A 24,714-nucleotide genomic window follows, 5' to 3' on the forward strand; every position below is an offset into this window, starting at 1 on the left:
TGCTCACTGAACGTCTGCGGTGAGAAACTTAGTAAAGAAAATAGCGCTGACAGACTAAAGAAGACGTACCACGTAACAACAGAAGTAAAGGGGCCAGTTGCCATGGGAGGATACAAATGAAGACAAGGCCGTACTAAGGAGGGACTAACAAGCCGATTACTGAATCAGAAGGCAGCATTTACGAAGGAAAAAGAAAGTAGCCAATAACAAATATGGGCAGAGGGTGGGCGGGGCTTCTATTCCGTACTCTATTACAACAAGTCTCGCAGAGCATACACGCTGACTCTAGGCTTGACCTAAAAAGAAAACCAGAAACAGAATGTATTTTTGAATGCAAAGCATGCCATAGTTTCACTTTATCAATAGAATACAGTTCAGCGGCAAAAACAACCACTTTAGAATATCTAAAAACAGGTTTATGAAACAAAAACTGTAAAATACTGAGAGCAGGGTATAAAAGAATGCAGTTAAAAAAAACAATGGGCCCGATTCACAGAACTAACTTAAGACAAAATCCTCAACTTACTACTGTTGGTATTCACAGAAGGAATTTAGAAGTAGTAAAGTTAGGACTTTGTCTTAAGTCTGTCTTCAATCTGTCCTAATTCTGTCCTAAGTTTGTCTTAAGTCTGTCTTAAGTTTGTCTTAAGTCTGTCCTACTACTTTTGGTTTTCACAGAAGGCATTTAGTAGTAGTAAAGTTAGGATTTTTTCTTAAGTTTGATTTAAGACAGACTTAAGACAAACTTAGGACAGACTTAAGACAGACTTAGGACAGACTTAAGACAGACTTAAGACGGACTTAAGATAGACTTAAGACAAACTTAGAACAGACTTAAGAGAGACTTAAGACAAAATCATAACTTTACTACTACTAAGCGACTTCTGTGAATACCAAAAGTAGTACGTTTAGGATTTTGTCTTAAGTTAGTTCTGTGAATCGGGCCCAATGTATGTGAAAGAAACTCATGTAGACCCAACTCACCAGATCTGTTTCTGTAAGAAGCAGTGTCTTAATCTCAGTTGAGCTGTTGTTTACTCCTGCATTCCCATGTGTAAAACACTTATGAAAAAAGAAGTTTGTGATTGGGCCCGGAGTTATTTGTCTATCATGGGCCAGTGTATGTTAAGGTAGAGTTCAATATGACTCATTTGGGGTTCCCTCCCCCAAAAAGGGATCTACAGAGGCAAAAGTGTATACTTCTCAGTTTCTGATCAGTGCCTTGAATGGGCAGTTCTGACTGTGTTGTTTGTCCAAGAAAGACTATCAGTCCTGGAGACAGAACAGAAACTGTTGGCTGAAAAGCCAGGACTGGCAGAAGGTGCCAGGGTAAGCAGATCATGACACCCCAGCTTCCTGCAGGCCTCTCCTAGCGCCATCCTGAACACAAAGCGCTGCAGGACAGACTCCTCAAGAAAGTTTCAATGCACTTTTATTCATGAGCGTCAATTCTCCAAAAGGCTAGGGGTAGCGGATGTGACAACACACGACATTTGACCTGTACGTTCACCCACACATATGCAAGCTTACACATACACACACAATCAGAAATGCACACACACTCTGCGCAGTGGCGTAGCAAGGAAGCAGCACAAGTTTTGGCGGCGGAGGCGGCGCCCCCCACCTCTTACCTGCGGCACTTGCAGGGCAGCAAACCCATGGATTGCCAGCACCCCCCCTTACCTGCCGCCGTCGCATGGCAACAAATGCAGGGACCACCATGTGTGGCAAAAGATGCAGCCACGCCACTGTCTCTCCATCACATAAACACATTCTCACCTGCACGCACGCACACAACATACATTTAAAAGCATTTTTTACTTACCTCTGTTGCCAGGGAAGGTTATATTGCAGCCAATAGTACTCCTTTTTGTTGCACTTAGGGGCTGATTAGGATTGCGGATTTTCCGCATCCTCCGGGCCGCCGGAAGTGTCCGCCAGGCCGGAGGATGCGGAAAAATCGCAGCGGAGCCTTCAAAGACCCCCGCCAGATTAGGATGGCTGGGGGGTCAGGAAGACCGTCCGCTGCTTTTCCGCCGTGGTCACCTTCCGACCGCGGCGGAAAAGCTCTAACATGTCTGGCGGTGTCTATCAGACACCGCCAGGCATATTAGGATGTCTGAACTTCTATGCTTTTCCGTGGCGGCTTTTCCGCCGTGGAAAAGCATACGGACCTTCACTTCGGGGGCCCGTTGCGGGCCCCCTGGGTGAAGGGGGGACGGGGGGTGCACATGGGTGGTACCTATGGTACCCCCCTGCATTTGCGTGCACAAAGCAGCAGGCACTGCACGGTGCCTGCCGCTTTGTGCATGCGAATGCGATGCATGCATTTTTAACCTTGCGGAGGGTGCAGCTTGAAGCTGCACCCGCCGCAATGTTAAGGATGTACGACTGTACGATGCATGGTTTTACCACACGTACCGTTACAATGCGTTTTTTACAACGCAAGTCGTTACCACGACTTGTGTTGTAGGGGTGCGGACTTAGGAATTTTTTAATTTACTATTCCAACACCAGCCTACGTACAGTAGGGAAGGTGTTGGATAGTAAATTAAATTATTCCTTGTCCTGTAGCGCCCTCCAGCGCAAGTCGTGGTTACGACTTACGTTGTAAAAGACGCATTGAAAGGGTACTGCGGAGTAAAATCCACGCGGTAAAGGATGTTCCCCCAATGTTAAAGATAGAGGATGTGACCGCCTCCATGGCGGTCACATCCTAATCTGCTAGGAGGGAACGCCGCAGCCCCTGCGGACGTTCCCTCCTCCTCAGGGGTCGCGGACGGACTCAAGTCCGTCTGCGATCATAATCGGCCCCTAAGTGTGAATAATATAGTATTATCACTGTTGTTTAATAGGTGGGTGGGTGAACGTGTGGGTGAACGTACAGGTTGTTTTAGGGGAGAGGTGTGGCGCCGCGGCCAGGGCGACTGACGCTGGAATCTGGGGACCACGGTTCGATCCCCGCGTCCGGCGCCAGGTTAGCCCAGCACCATGTGACTCTGGGCAATAGCTCGCTTAATCTTCCCGACGGCCCCCAGCGCCTAGAGACCCTTACGGGTGATTGTGCGCTTTACAAATGTGGACTTTACTTTTTACTTTACTTTAATAAAAAATTGACCAAAACTAAGGAAAATGGAGCACCATCCGATGTCCATAAAGACGAGCTGCCCATATGTTCCTGGCACTGATTGTGCCACCTCTGAGGCCAAGGGTTGCAAATGCAGTGGCAGGGGTCGCAAGGGGAAAGACAGGGGTCGCAGCTGCAACCCCTGGTGACCCCTAAATGACATCTATGCTTTTATCGTTATTACCTCCAACTGCCCTTTAAATGGCACAGACATAAGAGCTGTCAGACTCTGCAGGGTAAGCCTGGCTGTACGTACAACAAAAACGGCAACATTTATCACTGTCTAATGAGACCCAAAAATGTAAAACACCAGAATAGAAAGGAGCAACATTGGATGTCCAGCAGCGGCCTTTCCACAGCAGGGAGTAGGTGCGAAGCAGGCTCTCACTGTGTAAAACACCTGTTCTTAATTAGAAGATTAGTGCTAGGATTATCACCTTCAATGCTAACATTTATTGAATCCCATTATACATGACGAGTTCACCTTGTCATTAGCACTGAACAGGTGCTGTTTAAACATGCATTTCCTCATACATATTCATTAGGCATATATTTAAAACCTGCCCTGTGGGTCTAAAGTCACGCGCTGCAGAGACGCTTCAGGGCAAAAGAGGCAAACCACCCAGCCCCCCCCCCACCCCCTTTCCAAAGGGCCCCCTGAAAAGGTGATCTCACGTCTGTCAGTTTCTCTACCCCAGGCTGTCTCTCTCTCTCTGCCTACATCTACCCCTGGGGCAATCTACACAGGGCCCTGGGGCAACACATCATTTGGCTGTTTTTTTGTGACATGGACAATAAATTCGATGTCACTTGTCATCATGCTGAATTAAAAGTGAATGGTCATTCGAATTCAAAGTTTTTCTAAATAAGGGCCACAAAATAGATCTTGCCCGAGTCCTAAAAAAAACATTGAAGACAAATGAATCCAACCTGTTGTCAGCCTGCACACGTCTGGAGCAGGGGCTTCCCCCACCGAGCTATCTTTCACTAACTCGACTTACCAGCTTCCATCTCCCCCGCCCACCACTCTTTGCGAAGGGGGCGGGGGGGGGGGCGGCGGCTTTCTCCTGCATCATTTACAATTATTTTTTGCAATTGCACACCCCAGAAATCTCTGAAAATGTGTAGAGCCGTTAGATTCAGGGAGGGGAAGGAAGTGACCTCTGATACACAGGGAGCAGAAGGAAGGAAGAGGCAGTGGGGAGGAGGAAGGGGGTCTTGGCTCCCAAGGAAAGCAACAGAGCAAGAAGAGGCGAGGAGGAGATCAGACACTACTGATCGGAAAGAGGGTCAAACCTGGGAAATGCAGGAGCGTGGGAGCTGCTGAGGTGGGAGAAGACGTGGGGGTCAGGGACAGCAGGAAGGATTATGGGGCAAAGGGCAGAGAATCAGGGAGAAGGGTACACGCTGAAGGGAGAGCGAGAACAGCAGGGGGTACAGGAACTCCCCATGGATGAGACAGGACCACAGGACCCCCTGCAGGGAGCTGCTAGGACCCTACCTTCGTGGGCTCCAAGGGGGTCATGGCTTCTCTTTGTCCGCAAATGAAATCCCACCAGCCTGAGGTTCAGGGGGGCTCTGTGGGTCCCTGGTGTGTCCTGGAATTCTTAGAGGAGCTTAGGATCCAATGATTGATGCTTCCAGTTTTTGGTGTTTTTTGCTGATAGTGATTTAGCTGCTGAGTGGCCAAAAGCTTTAACACTGCTTTCAATATGTTCTGGTCGTCGGTCAGCTCTTAAACTGGATTCACAATTAGTCTGGGTGTTGTTCTGGGTCCACGTTGTCCCCGTTTGGTTAGGGTTTTTTTTGGTGTATTTAGCAGACTGTTGGCTGGTCCCAGTTGTGTTTTGGTTAATGCAATTTGAGTTTTGGGCAGTCCAGAAATCTATATTGGTGTGTGTCAGTGGGGTTTTGATTTTTGCCAGTTGTTTCTTGGTTGGTCACAGATATGGGTTGGTTGCTGTCAGTTGAGACTTGCCTGGACTCTGTTGTGTCTCGGATGGATCCACTTGAGTGCTGGTTGGTCACAGGTTGTGTGGATTGGTGCCAGTTATTTCCTAGTTGATGCCAGTGTGGCGTTAGTTGCTCTTTGTTGGACTTGATCTTGTTCTGTCTTGGTTGATGTTAGCAGATGGTTGCTTAGTTTTGCTTGTGTACTGGTTTTTATGTGGTTTGATTTCTAATTGGCTGTTGTTAATTGTGACATAGCTCGTCTTGGTTGTGTCTTGGTTGATCTCAGTTGAATATTTTCTAGCCCTGAAGTGTATAGGTTTTTACTGGTTCAATCTCAAGTACGCTCTTAGTTGATCACAGTTGACTATTACTTAGACCGTGTTGTGTCTTGGATTTTCTGGATATAGTCTTGATCAGTCCCAATTGATCGGTTTGATTGACTCTGTGTTAGTTGATCACAGTTGAGTGTTGGCTGGACTCAGTTGAATCTTCGATGTTCCTGGTCCAGGCTTTCGTGGTCTCAGTTGACTGTTGGCTGGACCCGGTGTCTTGGTTGATTCAGTTGCAGGTTAGACAGACCTGTTTTGTATTGTTTGTTCCTGCTTGATGCGTTGTTGATCTCAGGTTAGTATTGGCTGGTCTTGATTGTGTCTTGGTTGATCCCAGTTGAATAGTTCCTAGCCCTGATGTGTATAGGTTTTTCCTGGTTCAGTCTCAAGTACGATCTTGGTTGATCGCAGTTGACTGTCACCTAGACCGCGTTGTGTCTTGGATTTTCTAAATCTAGTCTTGATCAGACCCAATTGACCCGTTTGATTGACTCTGTGTTAGTTGATCACAGTTGTGTGTTGGCTGGACTCAGTTGAATCTTGGATGTTCCTGGTCCAGGCTTTCGTGGTCTCAGTTGACTGTTGGCTGGACCCGGTGTCTTGGTTGATCTCAGTTGAGGGTTAGACAGACCTGTTTTGTATTGTTTGTTCCTGCTTGAAGCGTTGTTGACCTCAGGTTAGTATTGGCTGGTCTTAATTGGGTCGTGGTTGATGGCAGCTGAGTCTGAGTGTTGTCTAGCTGCAGATGAGTCTTGGCTGTTGCTGATGAGTCTTGGCTGTTGCTGATGAGTCTTGGCTGTTGCTGATGAGTCTTGGCTGTTGCTGATGAGTCTTGGCTGTTGCTGATGAGTCTTGGCTGTTGCTGATGAGTCTTGGCTGTTGCTGATGTCTGTCACTCCCTCTTCTTCTCCTGCCACTCTCGGTTTTTCCTAGCCTCCTGCTCTCATATGTACTGGCAGGGTAGGGTGGTGTACTGGGAGGTGTCAGTGACATCAGAGTGCCAAGCGCTGAGCACGTCGTCTCCACGAGCAGGTGTTGTGCAGCTGCACAGATGTTGTGAGAAAGTAATGTGTGTCTTTAGAATGGTGCTGCCCCGTGTCCTTCTCTGGCTGGCACTATTTTCACTCTCTCTCTCTCTCTTCTCTCTCTCTCTCTCTCTCTCTCCACCCCTCCCCCTTCCCCCCACTTCGTCCTGTTTGTTCTTCTCTCTCCTCTCTCTTTCCTTCCACACGCCACCTTTGTTGGCAGATTTCGGTGCCTAGCTCTGGCACAGCTTTTCAGGGCGGAGCAGCCTGGGCCGCGTCTGTCCGTCTGTCTGCAGCACACAGCATCACCCCTGCCGTGAAGGAGAAGGTCACTCTGAATGTGACCTTGTGAGTCTGGCAAGGACGCACTCTCACGCTCTTGTTTCTCTCCCTTGCACGACTTCCTGCCTTTCTTTCGCTGTCAGCTTATCTCTTTCTTAGGCTCCAAAGCATGCTCTCTCTCTCTCTCTCCCTCTCTCTCTCTCTCTCTCGCTCTCTTTCTGTTTTCTTCTCCATTTATTTGTATTTTTTATCCGAGTTTAGAAGGCAGAAGTTTTTTTGCAATGTGGTAGGAACATGGTAGAGTACATATGAAACCTCAGGCTGAAATAAGTCTTAAATAAGGTCATTTGTGTTGGAAAAAGGCATGTTGTGGGAGCCAGAGGGGGCGTTCTAATGCCTCTCTCCCTCTCCATTTTCTCTCTCTCTCTCTCTCTCTCTCTCTCTCTCTTTTCTCTCTCTCTCTCTCTCTCTCTCCCTCTACATTTTCTCTCTCTCTCTCTCTCTCTCTTTTCTCTCTCTTCTCTCCTCTCTCTCTCTCTCTCTCTCTCTCTCCCCCTCTCTCTCTCTCTTCTCTCTCTCTCTCTCTCTCTATCTCCTTCTCTCCCTCATCTTATTCGCTCTCTCACTATCACCCCTCCTGCACCCCAAGTTCCTTTCTTTTTTGATTTATATTTTCTCTTTTTGTCCCTCTGTCACTCTTGCTCTCTTTTGCTATGTCTTTCAGGTATACAATCACCTGCTTTCTCGTTCTATACGCTTGCATCTCTCACAAACTCTCTTTTTGGATCCTATGCTCGCTCTCTCTGGAACCCATACTCACTCGTTCTCTCTCACTCATGTGATGTCTTCTCACCCTTTCACCCCACACAAACACACTGGGGCTTATTTACAACGCTCGCGCCACCCTTGCGTCACTTTTCCCATGTTAAAAGTAATGCAAAGTGGCGCAAGGGGCTTGTAAATCTGCCCCACTCTCTTGTACGGTTGTGTGCTTTCTCAGATCCACACACAATCTCCCTCTCTCTCTCTCTCTCTCTCTCTCTCTCTCTCTCTCTCTCTCTCTCTCTCTCTCCTCTCTCTCTCTCTCTCTCACCCTCTCTCTCCCTCCTCTCTCTCTCACTCTCTCTCTCTCTCCCTCCTCTCTCTCTCACCCTCTCTCTCCCTCCTCTCTCTCTCACTCTCTCTCTCCCTCCTCTCTCACTCTCTCTTCCCTCCTCTCTCTCTCACTCTCTCTCTCCCTCCTCTCTTTCTCCCTCTCTCACTCTCTCTCTCCCCTCATCTTCTCTCTCACTTTTTCTTTTCCTCCTCTCTCTCTCACCCTCTCTCTCCCTCCTCTCTCTCTCACTCTCTCTCTCCCTCATCTCTCTCTCACTCTCTCTTTTCCTCTCTCTCTCTCACCCTCTCTCTCCCTCCTCTCTCTCTCACTCTCTCTCTCCCTCCTCTCTCTCTCACTCTCTCTTTCCCTCCTCTCTCTCTCACTCTCTCTCTCCCTCCTCTCTTTCTCCCTCTATCTCTCTCCCCCCTCTCTTTCTCTCTCTCTCTCTCTCTCTCTCTCACTCTCTCTTTCCCTCCTTCTCTTTCTCCTCTCTCTCTCTCCCCTCTCTTTCTCTCTCTCTCTCTCTCACTCTCTCTTTCCCTCCTCTCTCTCTCACTCTCTCTCTCCCCCCCTCTCTTTCTCTCTCTCTCTCTCACTCTCTCTTTCCCTCCTCTCTCTCTCACTCTCTCTCTCCCTCCTCTCTTTCTCCCTCTCTCTCTCTCCCCCCCTCTCTCTCTCTCACCCCCTCTCTTTCTCCCTCTCTCTCTCTCCCCCCCTCTCTTTCTCTCTCTCTCTCTCTCCACTCTCTCTTTCCCTCCTCTCTCTCTCACTCTCTCTCTCCCCCCTCTCTTTCTCTCTCTCTCTCTCTCACTCTCTCTTTCCCTCTCTCTCTCTCTCACTCTCTCTCTCCCTCCTCTCTTTCTCCCTCTCTCTCTCTCTCCCTCTCTCTGTCCCTCCTCTCTCTCTCACTCTCTCGCTCCCTCCTCTTTCTCTCTGTCTCCCTCTCTCTCTCTCGATCTCGCTCTCCATCCTCTCTCTCCCATCTCTCCTCTCTCTCTCCCCCTCTCTCCTCTCTTTCTCTCTCTCTCCCCATCTCTCCTCCCTCTCCCCCTCTCTCTCACACACACACACAAATACAGGCCTCAATCATTCATCCTCTCTCTTTCTCTCCACCAGTCTATCACGATTTCCATGAGGTCCCTTCATCGCCTGTCTCCCTCTCTTTCTCTCGCCTCTGCTAGTCAGTCTCCTGCACAATTTCTTTCGCTCCGTTTTCATTGTTTCTTGTGCTGTCACCGGCCACGTGTGTTAAACTTACATAACTGCTTCTCTCCGTGTGGTGCAACAAACATCCATTGAAGGCACAGAGAAGTAAAGTGGGATGCAGGAGAACTCGTTGAGAGTCAGTGACAGAGCCAGCAGGGATGAGTTAAAGGTAAGGGGCCACATTTATGAGGCCGTGCGTCACTTTTACGCCGCCGGTGAGTCACTTTATGTGACGCACCAGCAGCGTAAAAAATGCGCCTTGTTGGACCATATTTACAAAGTGATGCATCTAGGTAGATGCGTCACTTTGTAAAACCCTGCGCCACATTATACCTGCGCCAGGTATAATGTATGCAAGGCGGGCGTATTGACGCAAGAAAGGGTCGTAGAAGTGACGCAGTGAAATCTATGATATATCACTGCATCACTTCTAGGACGCTGTTGCGTCAAAATCTTACGCCTGCCTCATGGTAGGCGTAAGACTGACGTAGGCCCTTTCACATGGGGAGTTGCGTCACTTTCGTGACACAACTCCCGCAATGCATCACTTTTGCACCTACAGATACGTCAGAAATACTGACGTATCTATAACTCCTTGCGACATGATGCGTCATACTGTAAATATGATGCATCATTGGTGTCGCAAGGAGGGCGCAATGAACAGTGACGCATCGCTTTTTTCTTGCAGCGATGCGTCACTTTTTATAAATGAGGCCCCAGGTGTTCATGTCTGGCAGACCTGGAGTGCTGCTGTACGTCCACCATGAATAATATGGCTGCTCCAAAAACAAAATGGAGTCGAGGCCTTGTTGGGGCCTATATATATAGTTTGGCCTATGCCAGAAAAACACAGCTCTGTACATCGCAGCATTATCGGTTCAATGGCAAAAGGTTCATGTTAATAAGCATATAGGATTATATTCAGAAAAGAGTTTTTAACACCAGCACAAACCTTTTACCTGACAGTCTTTATGCCAAAAGGCTATCATGGCAAAGTGTCCGCTATCCTGACTTTACCTTTAGGGCTATTTTTACTTGTTTTCATCACCCCGGACCGCCATGCTCAGCATGGTGGTCTAAGGGAGGGAAAAAAGCATAAAGGCACCTACACATGAGGAGAACATTCCAGCAATTAAGGGCAATTGTGGTAGTCATTTTCAAGATACAAACTGCAGCTTTAGGAGTTTTTTCTCTAAAAAAACTAATTCTATGGAAGGATAGCACAACAACCAAGACACCTGCTCAGGAAGTGTTCAGTGACTTCAATGGAGCCGCTCCAATGGCAGCTCTGCTGAAGGCACCATTGCCGCCGGGAAGGCTCGCAAGGCGGGGGTCGCACAGGGGGTTCGAGTGGGGGGCTCATGCGTGGGGGGGGGTCACGCCAGAGGGAGCTTCTGCTCCGCTTTCTTCAACTCCAGGAACAGGAAGCAGGCAGCCAGGCTCCCTCCCCTAGGCCAATCACAATGCTGAAATGTAGTATTGTGATTGGTCTGAGCCTGGAAGGATGGGCATTATCTCTATTCAGGCTGTAATGCAGCCTCATGGAGAAGGGGAAGTGCGCATGACTGTTTTGGGCGGCCCGAGAGGAGTGGACAAACCACTCCTCCCCTGCTCTATTAGCAGAGCATCCCCACCCGCCCACAAAAGAAACATAATTTATGTTAATAACTGAAAGTTACTATTATTTTATGTTTTTGCTTCTCGCACTGCTAGAAAGAAGGGTCGACGCTCCTCCGTTATAGCAGAGGACCCGCCACTGGAAGGCACAGTGATCCAAGGCAACCGGGTGGTGATCTCTAGATAGGGTATGTGGCCCTCTGCCAGGGGAGCAGATGCTATAACGTCCCAATACCTCACAAGCTGAAATGCTCCTGCCAGAGTGAAAATGATTCCCTAAATATTAAGGTTCATAAAATACTAGCTGACATCTGCCCTAGATAGTATGGACTGTTGACCAGGCATGAATGCTCCCTGTCACACATCTGTACTGGACAGCATGGACTATGGATCAGTGTGTGGTGTTCCCTTCACTCACCTGCCCTTGATAGTTTGTGTACCAGGCCAGAATTTTCCTTTTACACATCAGTCCCAGACAGCATGGACTCTGGACAAATGTTGAATATTATTTCACACATATCTGTCCGAGAGCAAGGGTTGTGGACCAGGGTTGAGAGCTCCTTTCACACATCTGTTCAAGGATACCAGGGGCCATGGAGAAGATTCAAGTTTTCCACATTGGCACAGACCTTCATGGTTGTATGGGATTAGCCAGCGACCACTTGGAAGAAGGGATGGACTTGACTGTTTGAGGATGTGGTGGTGCCTGGCTGCTGCTCCGCGGACACATAAAGGAAAGAATCACAGAAGTCCAGTCTACACTAATGACCCTGCACTCACAACATACAAGTGGACTATTTATGAAGGCAATTATAAACCATAATATACAACAGAACAAAGTATAACAGATCGCTCCCCAATTGAAAAAGAAAACGGTTGAGTTTTGATTGTAGAAAAAAGTTGTCTTTATCCTTTAATCCATAAACTTCATTCTTTAAAATACAGATGCACATTCGACAAGACAGCCAACGCGTTTCGTCCCACTGGTGCTGGACCTCTATGCTCTGACCTTTTTGTGCCCATACAGAAGTCCAGTCTGTAGGTTTTTCCCAGAGCACCACATCCTGTGAAGTGGGAAAGCTGTCTTTTTTCCATCTTTTCACATTGATGTTGATTTAGAATCTCCTCTGGATGCTGGACCACTGACCCTGCCACGGCAATGGACCCAGCAACTGAACGCCGCCAGAACCCTCGAAGAGACCTTGGGAATGAGGACTGGTAATGGAAAGCGGTGGCCATGCCTCATCCCCAGTGGTCACCGGGACGAAGGACAGTAGGGGTCTACGGAGGAGCGGTGGGGGCAAGGGCAGAGAAATTGGGGTGCCTCTGTATTGTTATCGAAGCTTGCTTTAGCTTGTCTGATGGGCGAGCACACATGGCTACGTCAGTGAGAAAGGGCAGGAGTGGGGCGAGATTAAGAGGGTTTGCCCCTGTCCACCTTCAAGGCCTTTGTACTCATATTGCCACCAAAGATGAGTGGGGAGGTGGGGACTTCATTCAGGGTCCCTTTCCTAAAGGATGGATTGAGTGTCAGACTTGTACGCATAAGTGATGCCGGGGAGCCCCTCTATCCTCCTGGCTGCTGTCATCTGGGAAGTAATGCCTGATGTACATCATCACATTGTCCCTTAAAGGGTTGTTGATTTGGGTTTGGGCATGCTGGAGGGTGAGATGGGCCTGTTGACATCTCCATTTTACTCTGAGCCTGGCCATGGTTATATCTGCATGTTACTAGAAGGGAAATAGTGATCCTAGGTCATGGGTTTCAGGTGAATGTTGGTGTTGGTGTAATTAAAAGGGTTAATACATAGGATCAGGACTATCTGAGTCTTCAAAAGACTAGGTCCGAGCCAAAGAAATAAACCCACATGACACAGAGTTTCAATTTAAACCATATAGGTTTATTCCAAATGTAGATCATTACAGTATGCAAGAAGTGGTTAGTTAATCAGTAGCAATCAATGTCTCAATAGAAAATCAAGATCAAATGCTGTGAGAGGATCAACATAAGGTCTAACTTCTAAGAAACCAAACATAGAAAACTAAATTTAAATCAAATGAAAGACTAACATAGAGTCTGCACAGTATGCAACGCAAAGAAACTCTGGCACATACCCCAAACTATTTATAGGGGTTTAGACAGAAAAGCTGCCCACATTCAGTGGTGAGATGTGACATAATATTGTTCATCTAGCAATGTATCATTCTAGTAAGCTAATGACTATTACAACATATAAGACACATTCAATAGGATACACCTATAAACACCTACTTCTACTGCATAATAATGAATGAGGTGTGTATAAGAAATAAAAGAAATGGCATGACAGTTATATATTACAAAAATACCATAAACAGTTTAACTAATAAATGGCCCATAGAAAATAATCTAATAAAAAAACTTTAAGGTTACAACGACAGGAATAAAAAAAGATGGGGACCCCCTCTCAAATTCACTTAGAGGTCAGGGAGCAGAGGGGAAGAAATAAACAATAACAAAAAGGAAACTCCCTCTTGACCTATATGTATTTTCTAACAGGGTATAACCTCTGACAGCACCAGCATAAGCAAAACGTATCTTCACTTTTTTTTATTTATTCAATTTATTATATTTTAAAGTCTTTTTTCTCATTTCTTTATATCATTTTTCTAAATGTAGAAAATTATTCCATATACATCACACAAATTTATTTTAGATACATATCATCAAACTCAATGCATAAATACATTAATTGCAAAAGAACCTATATTCTAAAAGCAGAGACAATTCTAATATACCAGGTAGAGAACCACATCCACACATACTCACACACTCATCCTAAACATGCATAACTTCAATACAGACAAAAAGTATCCTGTCGTATTATATCTGTTGTCCACTATGCAACCATAATAGTTGGATCTCAATATAGGGAAAATGGCCAGCGCGTTTCGGTGGAAGAACAGCAATGGAGACCACCTTCATCAGGACCCGCCAGAAACAATTCAACATAGGATCTCTAAACCTGGATTATGAATCTGAAAAGATATGTACAAAAAGGTTTTACAGGTATGCCAAATTTTCTTTCCAATACAATTTACATTTGAGACAACAGTGTGGACCACCACAGAAGACATCCATCCAATTTCACTCAACCTATACCACCAAACTGTGTTACCTTATACCCCCAACATAGAAGAAGTGAATCTATATACGTTCCACAAAATTAGTAGGGGAGTTAGAAAAAGTCTACAGAAAACTTAGAGGTCATTAGCTCACAAAACATATACCTCTTTTTCAAACTGTGTCTGTCTCAATATACTAACTCTATTGATCTTCATCGGATCACAGATAAACTTGCAATGGTAGGCTGCAGCCTTCTCAGCCCTCACTTTGCAGACAGGGAAAGTGTTATCTGCCCCTCTGCAAAAATAGAGATATTATATTACACTTAGTATATGGCATATGTTTAGGGAGTACATAGAAAAAGACCAAGTCCAAATCACAATTACCTAAATATTCTCCATCCACAAAAGGAAATTTTCAAACGAGAGGAGGTTTTTTCGTAATCCTCTTATCATCAGCAGGGGAGAATTAAAAAAAATTAACTAGAAAGAATACAATGAAAGGTCAATTACTTTTCCCCTTCTAGATGTCATACTTTCTTTGTGCCTCTCCTCTGAAATAGAGTATGTCTCTAGTTACCTTGCTCAGACATACAAGAAACAAAAATAAAGCAATGTAATCCATGTCGCGTTCGGGAAGACCCACTCTTCTTTTTTTGGTTGGAGAGACGCCAAACCTACAAATGGACATATACGTTTCATTCTAGACCTCCCTAGACCAATTTGTGCACAATAAGAGACCCAGTTACATTAAGCCTACCACAGTTTTTTATATACTTACTTCCTATTCCAGTGTGTTAGTCATACATTTCATGTATTAAGGCACCTCCGATTTTCTTTATGGTATCAAAGTATATTGTGCCTGTTAAAAAGGGAACATATTCACAATGTTACTAATGCCACCTTTCCAACGGTTGCCCAGAGCTAGCTAATGTAGCCAGTGCCATGTGGGGGGCATGCTACCAATACTCTAAAACGTTATTATATGTGCATCAAGCCTCAGACCATATATTTAGATACCTAGTAGCCTATGGTCACACTTACAAAAAAGAGACCACAATCCTTTGCCACCCCAACATATATCAATAGCCAGACCCACAATAGTTCCTAATAGTTGAAATGGTCGTATCCCGTATTCACTACTAAGGCAAGGCGTCTACAATATGAGATTGGACTGTCTTTTAATACAAAAACGGGCCGGTTTTACCCCTTAGCCGCACAAGGCATTACAAAAGATGAAGATGTCCACATAACCCACTTACGAACTCTTCCTACTGCATCAAATTTACTCGTAGCAGGGCAACTACTTACTTTCTCAATCGTTTTAGATTACTCCCAGGTAGTCGCCACACCGTCGGACCGTAATCTCCCCCTCAATACGCCATTTCAAAGAAGCGCCGTCCTTAAGTACGTGTTGCTATCCTCATTACCGCGCAACACCTGTGCATGACTTCAGATAGACCCTCACCAGTACTTCCGCTAGCTTCGACCGTGCTCTAAGTAAACATCAAAAACGGACTAAAACCTCTGCCGCCATCTTAGAGGAATACCTTCAGTGTCTATACTCGTTTCCATCCCACTCCTCCTGTGCATGAATAGCGGACTGACCTGCTGTCGCTGTACTAAAAAGGTACCCTAAAATAAAAACGTATTAAACGCCAAGGCAAATGCGGCTCAGGTATATGGGGCTAGATATTTCGAGGTGGAAGCTAAATAAATATAATAGGCTCCTAACAAACACCTCCACCGGACATGCATATGATATTCTACAAACGTTTTTTATTTATAGACAACCCACCAGAATGATTCTATAAAAATTTCCAACAAGGAATTTGTAAGCAAAGTTCTAGGCAACAAAGGAGTATAGTAATACTTACTTAGTCACCAGGCAATCAGCAACATACTCGACCAATGCCGATATGCATATTTTAATACATCAAACATATAGCTGATGACAAGGGCTATATCATCTCACACTGTCTGCTGAATTATGAATATCAGCGTTATTATATCACACTGTCTGCCAAATTGTAGATATCAAAGTTATCATATAGAAGAATATGCTGGAATATATATATATATATTTTTTGTCCTCATATTCGCCCTTGGTGACCAAATAATAGTGCATGGAAATGGACACATTACTTTCACAGATAAACTGTTAGGGGCACTAGATGATGGTAGGGAGTGAGCCACCCCACAGTAATAGTTACCAAACTCCAACAACACCACTTTGGAACTACCGACAGGGAAGTATGCTGCAGTGAAATACCCAATCTTGTATCTAGCCCGTCCCATTGGGTATACAAGCGTGCAAACCGGTGTCAAGCAGCGCAATCATTGGACCTTGGGGAAAAAAACCCCCAAGGTAAAGTATACCTCTATTACCAGTTTAGTAAAAGCCAGAAGTTTCTCTTGTCAGAATTACCTGATCTTAATATTTCCATCTTGGATGTTTGTAACACTGAGGTGCGCCAGTCTAACAAAGTAGGAGGTAATGGATCTTTCCACTTCTTGCATATCTCCCTCCTGGCCAACAGGATCCCATAAAAAGTAGATGTTTAGCTCGACCCCGAATCTCTGATGCAATCCCAAAAATGACAAGAGCGGGACATAACAAGATCTGAGATCCCAAGGCAGTAGTGAGTGATGAGCAAACCGTATTCCAAAAAGATGATAAAAGTGGGCAATCGAAAAACATATGCAGGTCAGAAGCAGCTATCAGGCCACATTTGGGACATGCCACCGCAGCGTTATTCGAAAATGGCGAATAGTAAGCCCTATGCAGGGTGAAAAGATGATTTTGGCGTAGCCAAGAAGGTTTCACTATATTCCACATGGTTTTAAAAGACTCAAGCCACAGATTCTCCAGACTATGATTGACAATATGCCCAGCCCACAAGGAATCCGGCAAATGGAACTCACTCTCAACCTCATCCAATAAAAGATTATACCAGAGTGAGACCTCTTTCTTAATTGGAGGCTTATCTATTAAGAGGGATACCATGTTACTGTCCCCCCCCAACAGGAACCTACCCTTAACAGAAATCTGTGAGTTCGCCCAGCTTTTCATTTGGAGGTACTTAAACCGAGAAAGACCTACCCCTATTTTGGAACTCAGCACCTCCCACGGGAGTAAGTGACCATCCGCAAAAAGGTCCCCCAGACCTCCATTCCTGCCTCTCTCAGCGATGCTGCGAGACTATCAAGAAGCCAACTAGGGGACCCTGGTGAATTTCATAACGGGGCCCTAGCGGAATAATAGTCAATTTTAATGAAACGTCTAAGTTTCACCCATGTCTTTGATGTTTCCCGTAGCACCTTCAATTTTACTTTTTTTAAAAACTTGGGGTCCCCAAACTTAAACAAAAACTCGTGGTCAATTAACTTTTCCCCTCTAAGCAATGCCGCAAACATATGCCCACAGCCAGAATTTATAGGAGATTTTAGTAACATCCTAGCATGGGAGAGGTGAAAAGCCCACGCATAAAGTTGTAGATCAGGCGCAGCCAGACCACCCTTCTCTCTACGACGTCTGATCTTCTTCCAGGCTATTCTGGGAATACGATTGCTCCAGATGAAAGAGCTTATGTCGCTTTGAAGTTTAGCTATCATTGAGGGTTTGGGAGAATGGACATTTTAATTAAGTTAGATCTACCCAGTAGTGATATTGGAAGCGATGACCATGATTTCATTAACCTACGACACTCCTTGGCAATAAGCGAAAAATTTGATGGAACTATTTTATTTATATCATTATATATATTTAGGCCCAAGTAACGCAGGACTGGACTCAACTGAACCCCTACCACCGGCTCAGGATCATTCCAGACCATTATGTCCGTCTTTGCGACGTTGAATTCGTAGCAGGAAACGGATCCGAAATCTTGGGCCAAAGCAATTACTGCAAGGAATGCTGAACGAAGTTCTGAGGTAAAAATGAGAACATCATCTGCATACAGGGCGGCTTTCCTCTCCCATCTTTCATAACTAAAAGACTTAATGTTACAGTCGTCACGTATCCGTTGAGCAAAAGGCTCAATGTATAGATCGAATAGAAGGGGAGAAAGAGGGCAGCCCTGACGAGTACCCCGCGCTATATTAAAAGGATTTGACAATTCCCCATTGACAAGCAAAGAAGCGGACGGGTTCTGATACAGAAGCCTAACTACACGCCTAAATTTCTCACCGATGTTAAATTTCACCAAGACCTCCGATAGGTAGATCCAATTGACCCTATCGAAGGCCTTGGTGGCGTCCAAGGTGAGGACTGCCAATGGGAGTGATGCCACGGAAGCCATATCTATGGCACCTATGAGATCGTAGGTCAACTCATACAAGTGACGACCCCTTACAAACCCCTTTTGGTCTACGTGCAAGATATTTGTTGCCACCGCCCCCAACCTATTTGTCAACACTGACGCGAAGATTTTATAGTCAGTGTTTAAGATGGAGATTGGTCTATAAGACCCGCAAGTGGTTGGCGATTTTCCTGGTTTCAATATCAGCGTTATCGAGGCATTATTCCAAGAAGCTGGAGGAGGCATTCCGTCTTGGAGGATCTTATTAAACAGCTCAGTTAAAACGGGGAGAATTATTGATGTTAGGACCTTATAGATTTCTGACGGCAACCCGTCTGGGCCTGATGCTCTACCCTTTTTACTACTAATAATTGCCAGTCTTACTTCTTCTTGAGAGATAGGATCTTCGAGCGCCGTGCTTTGTATTGATGACAATGCAGGAAGAGAAATTCCAGCCAACCAATCTTCAGCTTGTTTGATCTCAATGTTTTTATCCTCATGATATATTTCACTAAAATAATCACGGAAGGCGCCCCTAATGTCTGCATCCGAGGAGTATGTTATGCCGCCAGAGATAATTGAATCAATATTATTTCTGATCTGCTCAGTCTTTGTCTTCCAGGCGAGCAGCTTTCCGGCCCCCTCCCCATACTCAAAATGTGCCAGTTTACTGGCTTCCCATCTCTCTAAGACCCTCGCGTTCAAAACTATGCTTGAATATTAACCCCAGACCGAACAACCAATCGGATCTCATCCCCCAGACATAACACATCTAAGTCACACCAACTGTTTTATATCTTCCCATGTGGAAATATGATCTTACTCGCCTATCAGTAACAAATAGTCATCATGGTGCAAAATACACCATATAGAAATTCTCAGATATTAGGGTATGGCTGTGAAGTCCATATGGGACATTCCCATTTTCACTCTCACGTGGGACCCATACAACATCATTGCCCACTGCATCAAGAAAATTACCAGGGATTAGTAATGATCCATTGTATCTCCTCGTTCAAACCCTGTTTGACAGAATCAAGGAAAAATATCCAGAAACACTCGCATCGTTTGCGAGCAGTGTCCATCGGAATGCCTGCCATCCCTTTCACTTTCTCCAAGATGCACCAACGAGCATCCTTCTCAGAGTGATGTTTTTCTTGGAAATGTTTCACAAGTGAGGCTTCCATCCGACCATTGCGTATAGCAGATTTGTGTTCGCTCAAACAAACTCTAAATTTGCGCGATGTTTCACCAACATAAACCTTGTTGAACGGGCAAATAATGCAATAAATTACATTCTTGCTCCGACAATTGGTAAAATCTTTTATTTGTATCTGCTTGTTTTGATGGACAAAGAGGTAGGTAACTACAGCTGTATCGAACGCATGGCATTGCAGACGAGCAGCCCTGTGGCAGAGGGCTCGCGCGCGCTGGGCGCTGAAATTACTTTTTAAATACCTCTTCTGCTGATTAATAGCAGCTTTACAGCTTCCTCGTCCCGCTGATCACGAGCGCTGGACGCTACCTATTTTAAAACACCCCTCCTATCCCGCCCTGCTGACTCCTCCCACCTCCCTCGTCACCAGCCTATTTAGGCTCCGCCCACTTTTTCTTCAACGCAGACGAGCAGCCCTGTGGCAGAGGGCTCGCGCGCGCTGGGCGCTGAAATTACTTTTTAAATACCTTTTCTGCTGATTAATAGCAGCTTTACAGCTTCCTCGTCCCGCTGATCACGAGCGCTGGACGCTACCTATTTTAAAACACCCCTCCTATCCCGCCCTGCTGACTCCTCCCACCTCCCTCGTCACCAGCCTATTTAGGCTCCGCCCACTTTTTCTTCAGCGCAGACGAGCAGCCCTGTGGCAGAGGGCTCGCGCGCGCTGGGCGCTGAAATTACTTTTTAAATACCTCTTCTGCTGATTAATAGCAGCTTTACAGCTTCCTCGTCCCGCTGATCACGAGCGCTGGACGCTACCTATTTTAAAACACCCCTCCTATCCCGCCCTGCTGACTCCTCCCACCTCCCTCGTCACCAGCCTATTTAGGCTCCGCCCACTTTTTCTTCAGCGCAGACGAGCAGCCCTGTGGCAGAGGGCTCGCGCGCGCTGGGCGCTGAAATTACTTTTTAAATACCTTTTCTGCTGATTAATAGCAGCTTTACAGCTTCCTCGTCCCGCTGATCACGAGCGCTGGACGCTACCTATTTTAAAACACCCCTCCTATCCCGCCCTGCTGACTCCTCCCACCTCCCTCGTCACCAGCCTATTTAGGCTCCGCCCACTTTTTCTTCAGCGCAGACGAGCAGCCCTGTGGCAGAGGGCTCGCGCGCGCTGGGCGCTGAAATTACTTTTTAAATACCTCTTCTGCTGATTAATAGCAGCTTTACAGCTTCCTCGTCCCGCTGATCACGAGCGCTGGACGCTACCTATTTTAAAACACCCCTCCTATCCCGCCCTGCTGACTCCTCCCACCTCCCTCGTCACCAGCCTATTTAGGCTCCGCCCACTTTTTCTTCAGCGCAGACGAGCAGCCCTGTGGCAGAGGGCTCGCGCGCGCTGGGCGCTGAAATTACTTTTTAAATACCTCTTCTGCTGATTAATAGCAGCTTTACAGCTTCCTCGTCCCGCTGATCACGAGCGCTGGACGCTACCTATTTTAAAACACCCCTCCTATCCCGCCCTGCTGACTCCTCCCACCTCCCTCGTCACCAGCCTATTTAGGCTCCGCCCACTTTTTCTTCAGTGCAGACGAGCAGCCCTGTGGCAGAGGGCTCGCGCGCGCTGGGCGCTGAAATTACTTTTTAAATACCTCTTCTGCTGATTAATAGCAGCTTTACAGCTTCCTCGTCCCGCTGATCACGAGCGCTGGACGCTACCTATTTTAAAACACCCCTCCTATCCCGCCCTGCTGACTCCTCCCACCTCCCTCGTCACCAGCCTATTTAGGCTCCGCCCACTTTTTCTTCAGCGCAGACGAGCAGCCCTGTGGCAGAGGGCTCGCGCGCGCTGGGCGCTGAAATTACTTTTTAAATACCTCTTCTGCTGATTAATAGCAGCTTTACAGCTTCCTCGTCCCGCTGATCACGAGCGCTGGACGCTACCTATTTTAAAACACCCCTCCTATCCCGCCCTGCTGACTCCTCCCACCTCCCTCGTCACCAGCCTATTTAGGCTCCGCCCACTTTTTCTTCAGCGCAGACGAGCAGCCCTGTGGCAGAGGGCTCGCGCGCGCTGGGCGCTGAAATTACTTTTTAAATACCTCTTCTGCTGATTAATAGCAGCTTTACAGCTTCCTCGTCCCGCTGATCACGAGCGCTGGACGCTACCTATTTTAAAACACCCCTCCTATCCCGCCCTGCTGACTCCTCCCACCTCCCTCGTCACCAGCCTATTTAGGCTCCGCCCACTTTTTCTTCAGTGCAGACGAGCAGCCCTGTGGCAGAGGGCTCGCGCGCGCTGGGCGCTGAAATTACTTTTTAAATACCTCTTCTGCTGATTAATAGCAGCTTTACAGCTTCCTCGTCCCGCTGATCACGAGCGCTGGATGCTACCTATTTTAAAACACCCCTCCTATCCCGCCCTGCTGACTCCTCCCACCTCCCTCGTCACTAGCCTATTTAAACGTCCCCCATGCGTCAGCGCAGCGGACGAGCGCAGCAGGCGCGCCGTAGGCGCGCCGGAGTTGCGCCAGAGTTAAGCCCGTCCGCGGCCGGACGGGCCCAGGGGCCAGGGACGCTGCCACTGCCATCTCTTATTCCTGCTCTACCCTAATGAGTCTACAAACCTTTGCCTGCCCTCTACCCCCTGAGACCTGGACCAGGATCTCCTCATTGGGGATTCCAGGTTACTCTCCCCCTCATCTGGGGCCGCCGTCATCTTCCACTTCTCCTGCCCCTGCTGAGTCGCAGCTCCGGGTATTATACCTCAACACTCGCTCCATGGTCAGGCATCAAGCCGATATTTTCCACCTTCTTATGACAGAGAGGCCAGACGTCCTTTTACTATCTGAGACCTGGCTCACTGACAACTCCCTCCCCGACATCCTCGCTGCACTGCCCCCAGACTACTTTCTGTTGAACACAAACCGCCCTGGAGGCCGCTCCGGTGGAGGGTTGGCAGCGGTAATACGTAAGAATCTTAAGATCATAGCCTCTGCCAATATCACCCTCCCGGATGTGGATAACCTGGTCCTCCGTCTTGGGACCGAGGTAGGCGCAGTTACCCTTATGGTACTCTACCGCCCCCCCACCCCATGCCTTCCTTCCCCTCTTCCTTCACTGAACAGTTAACTAACCTTGCTACCTCCTCCCCCCGTACTATCATTGTTGGGGACTTCAATTACTGGTTCCAGAACGAGGATGCCGGCCCCCATGCCACCGAACTGTTCGAGGCCCTCTCAAGCCTGGACTTTATACAACTAGTCAGGTCTGCCACTCATAGCACTCCTGACGCGATTTGCAGCGTCATAAAAGGGACGAGAGGGCGAGTGCAGGTAATTCTGATTCTGCACGCTTTTCCCCCTCCTGAGGCGGAAGCCGGGAGGTCTCTTGCCTTTCCTCTTTGTTTTAACTGATTTTAAATTTTGTATCTTGCATTTTGCACTTCGTTTCACCTGAGCTTAAAAGGTGGGATTATTGTGTATTATTGTGCTCTGACCCCCCAGCGCTTGTAGCGCTTCAAGTCCCCTTCTCACCCCCTCCCCTCTTGCACCGGACCTGCTCTCGGCTGAGTATTGACGCCGAGGGCAGGGCACCGGTTTTTGGCCGCCATCTTGGGTAGGGTTGGGCTTCCTGACGCGATTTGCAGAGTCATAAAAGGGACGGGAGGGCGAGTGCAGGTAATTCTGATTCTGCACGCTTTTCCCCCTCCTGAGACGGAAGCCGGGAGGTCTCTTGCCTTTCCTCTTTGTTTTAACTGATTTTAAATTTTGTATCTTGCATTTTGCACTTCGTTTCACCTGAGCTTAAAAGGTGGGATTATTGTGTATTATTGTGCTCTGACCCCCCAGCACTTGTAGCGCTTCAAGTCCCCTTCTCACCCCCTCCCCTCTTGCACCGGACCTGCTCTCGGCTGAGTATTGACGCCGAGGGCAGGGCACCGGTTTTTGGCCGCCATCTTGGGTAGGGTTGGGCTTCCTGACGCGATTTGCAGCGTCATAAAAACGGGCAGGGATGACTCCGCGCAGCGGACGCGATCAGCAGGCGCGCCGGATCTGCGCCGGAGTCGTGCCAGAGTCCTGCCCGTCTGCGCCCGTCCGCGACACGGCAGCGGATGTCGCGGTGGCAGGCCCTGGACTTAGGCTTACTTACTCTGCAGCGGATCTACTATCATTTAACCTTAATACCGCTACCTGTCGGTATGTCTTTCCTGGCCGATTCAAAGGTAAATGCTGCTGCCCAGGTTGTGGTTGGTATCCTAACATTTACCGGGCTTCTGAGGGTTCCCGTCCATTCCCATCTAAACAATTTAAGTGCTTATTGCTTAACACCCGCTCATTGCATAGGCACGCTCTGGACATCTTTGAGCTACTTACCTCTGAGAAACCACTCTGTCTCTTGCTCACAGAAACATGGCTCTGCGAGTCGTCTAATCCTGACATCGCGGCAGCCTTTCCGCCTGATTATATTGTTTATAGACAGGATAGGACAGTGGGAAAAGGTGGTGGTGTTGCACTTGCAGTTCTAAGATCTTTTGCCTGCACAGTTATTCCATCCCTGCCTATTCCTGGCTGCGAATCCCTCGCCTTTTCCATTGCACTCTCCCCGCATCAATCTTTTACCGGGCTTCTTGTCTATAGACCTCTGGGTCTGCGGGGTTCCTTCTTCGATGACCTTCATTCTGCTATTACTGCTCTTTGCTTGAAGGTGGAAAATTGCATAATGTTAGGGGATTTTAACATCCATATGGACGTTGAGTTGGACAGTGAAACAATTAAAATCAAGGACATCACTGCTCCTCTTGGTCTAATTCCTTACATCTCAAGTGCGACTCATGATAAGGGTCACACGCTTGACCAAGTGTTCTCCACCTTTCCCCTTATTATGTCCCATCCCACCCCTGTTCTCTGGTCTGACCATTCTTTGATCAGTTTTTTAATTCAGGGCAGAAGTAAAACATCTTATACTAATTCAGACCACCTCAGGCACCCCAGAAGACCTCTGCATAAAATTACTCCTGAGATTCTGGCTCAAGCGCTTCAGGAATATCCCTGTATTCTATCCGGCCATCTGGAGAGGGACCTTGAAACCTTCCAGGAATGGTTAACTGAAAGGCTTGATGATCTTGCTCCTCTTTCTACCCCCTCTTCATCTGTCAAGCGCTGCTCGGCCCCTTGGTTTTCTAAATCACTTGCTCTGGCACGGCGTAACTGTAAGGTAGCCGAAAGACTCTGGCGGAAGCATTATGATCAAGAAGCTAAGTCTGCCTATAAACTATCTATTAAATCTTACCACTTTGACATTCTTGAGGCCAAAAAGAACTATTTTTCAGATAGAATTGAGTCTGCGTCAAATTCCAGTAAAGAAATTTTTACCATTGTCAAAGAGTTTATCTCTCCCAAATCTAGCATAGTCCAGCACAAGTTCTCCGAACCTTGGGTAAAGGAGCTGGCCATTTTCTTTAACACTAAAATCAAATTGATTCAAGAATCTTTTCCACCAGCTGCCCTTATTGCA

The 24,714-nt window shown here is 47.1% G+C and overlaps 1 protein-coding gene across 2 annotated transcripts in view; it reads right to left on the reverse strand.

Annotated features, from left to right (window-relative positions):
• LOC144768074 (solute carrier family 2, facilitated glucose transporter member 3-like) overlaps positions 1 to 6,127 on the reverse strand; it is a 63,224-nt gene extending 57,097 nt beyond the window's left edge. Inside the window, exon 1 of one of the 2 annotated variants that reach the window (XM_078651462.1) lies at positions 4,629 to 6,127. In XM_078651462.1, coding sequence (XP_078507588.1) covers positions 4,629 to 4,652 — 24 coding nt within the window. In that variant the 5' untranslated portion in view covers positions 4,653 to 6,127. Of the gene's footprint in view, positions 1 to 4,128; positions 4,243 to 4,628 lie in introns of those variants that run through there. The other variant, XM_078651461.1, reaches the window with a different exon arrangement.
• Positions 6,128 to 24,714: the final 18,587 nt, after the last annotated feature.

This window comes from Lissotriton helveticus, chromosome 7, assembly GCF_964261635.1.
Source record: "Lissotriton helveticus chromosome 7, aLisHel1.1, whole genome shotgun sequence".
NCBI lineage: Eukaryota > Metazoa > Chordata > Amphibia > Caudata > Salamandridae > Lissotriton > Lissotriton helveticus.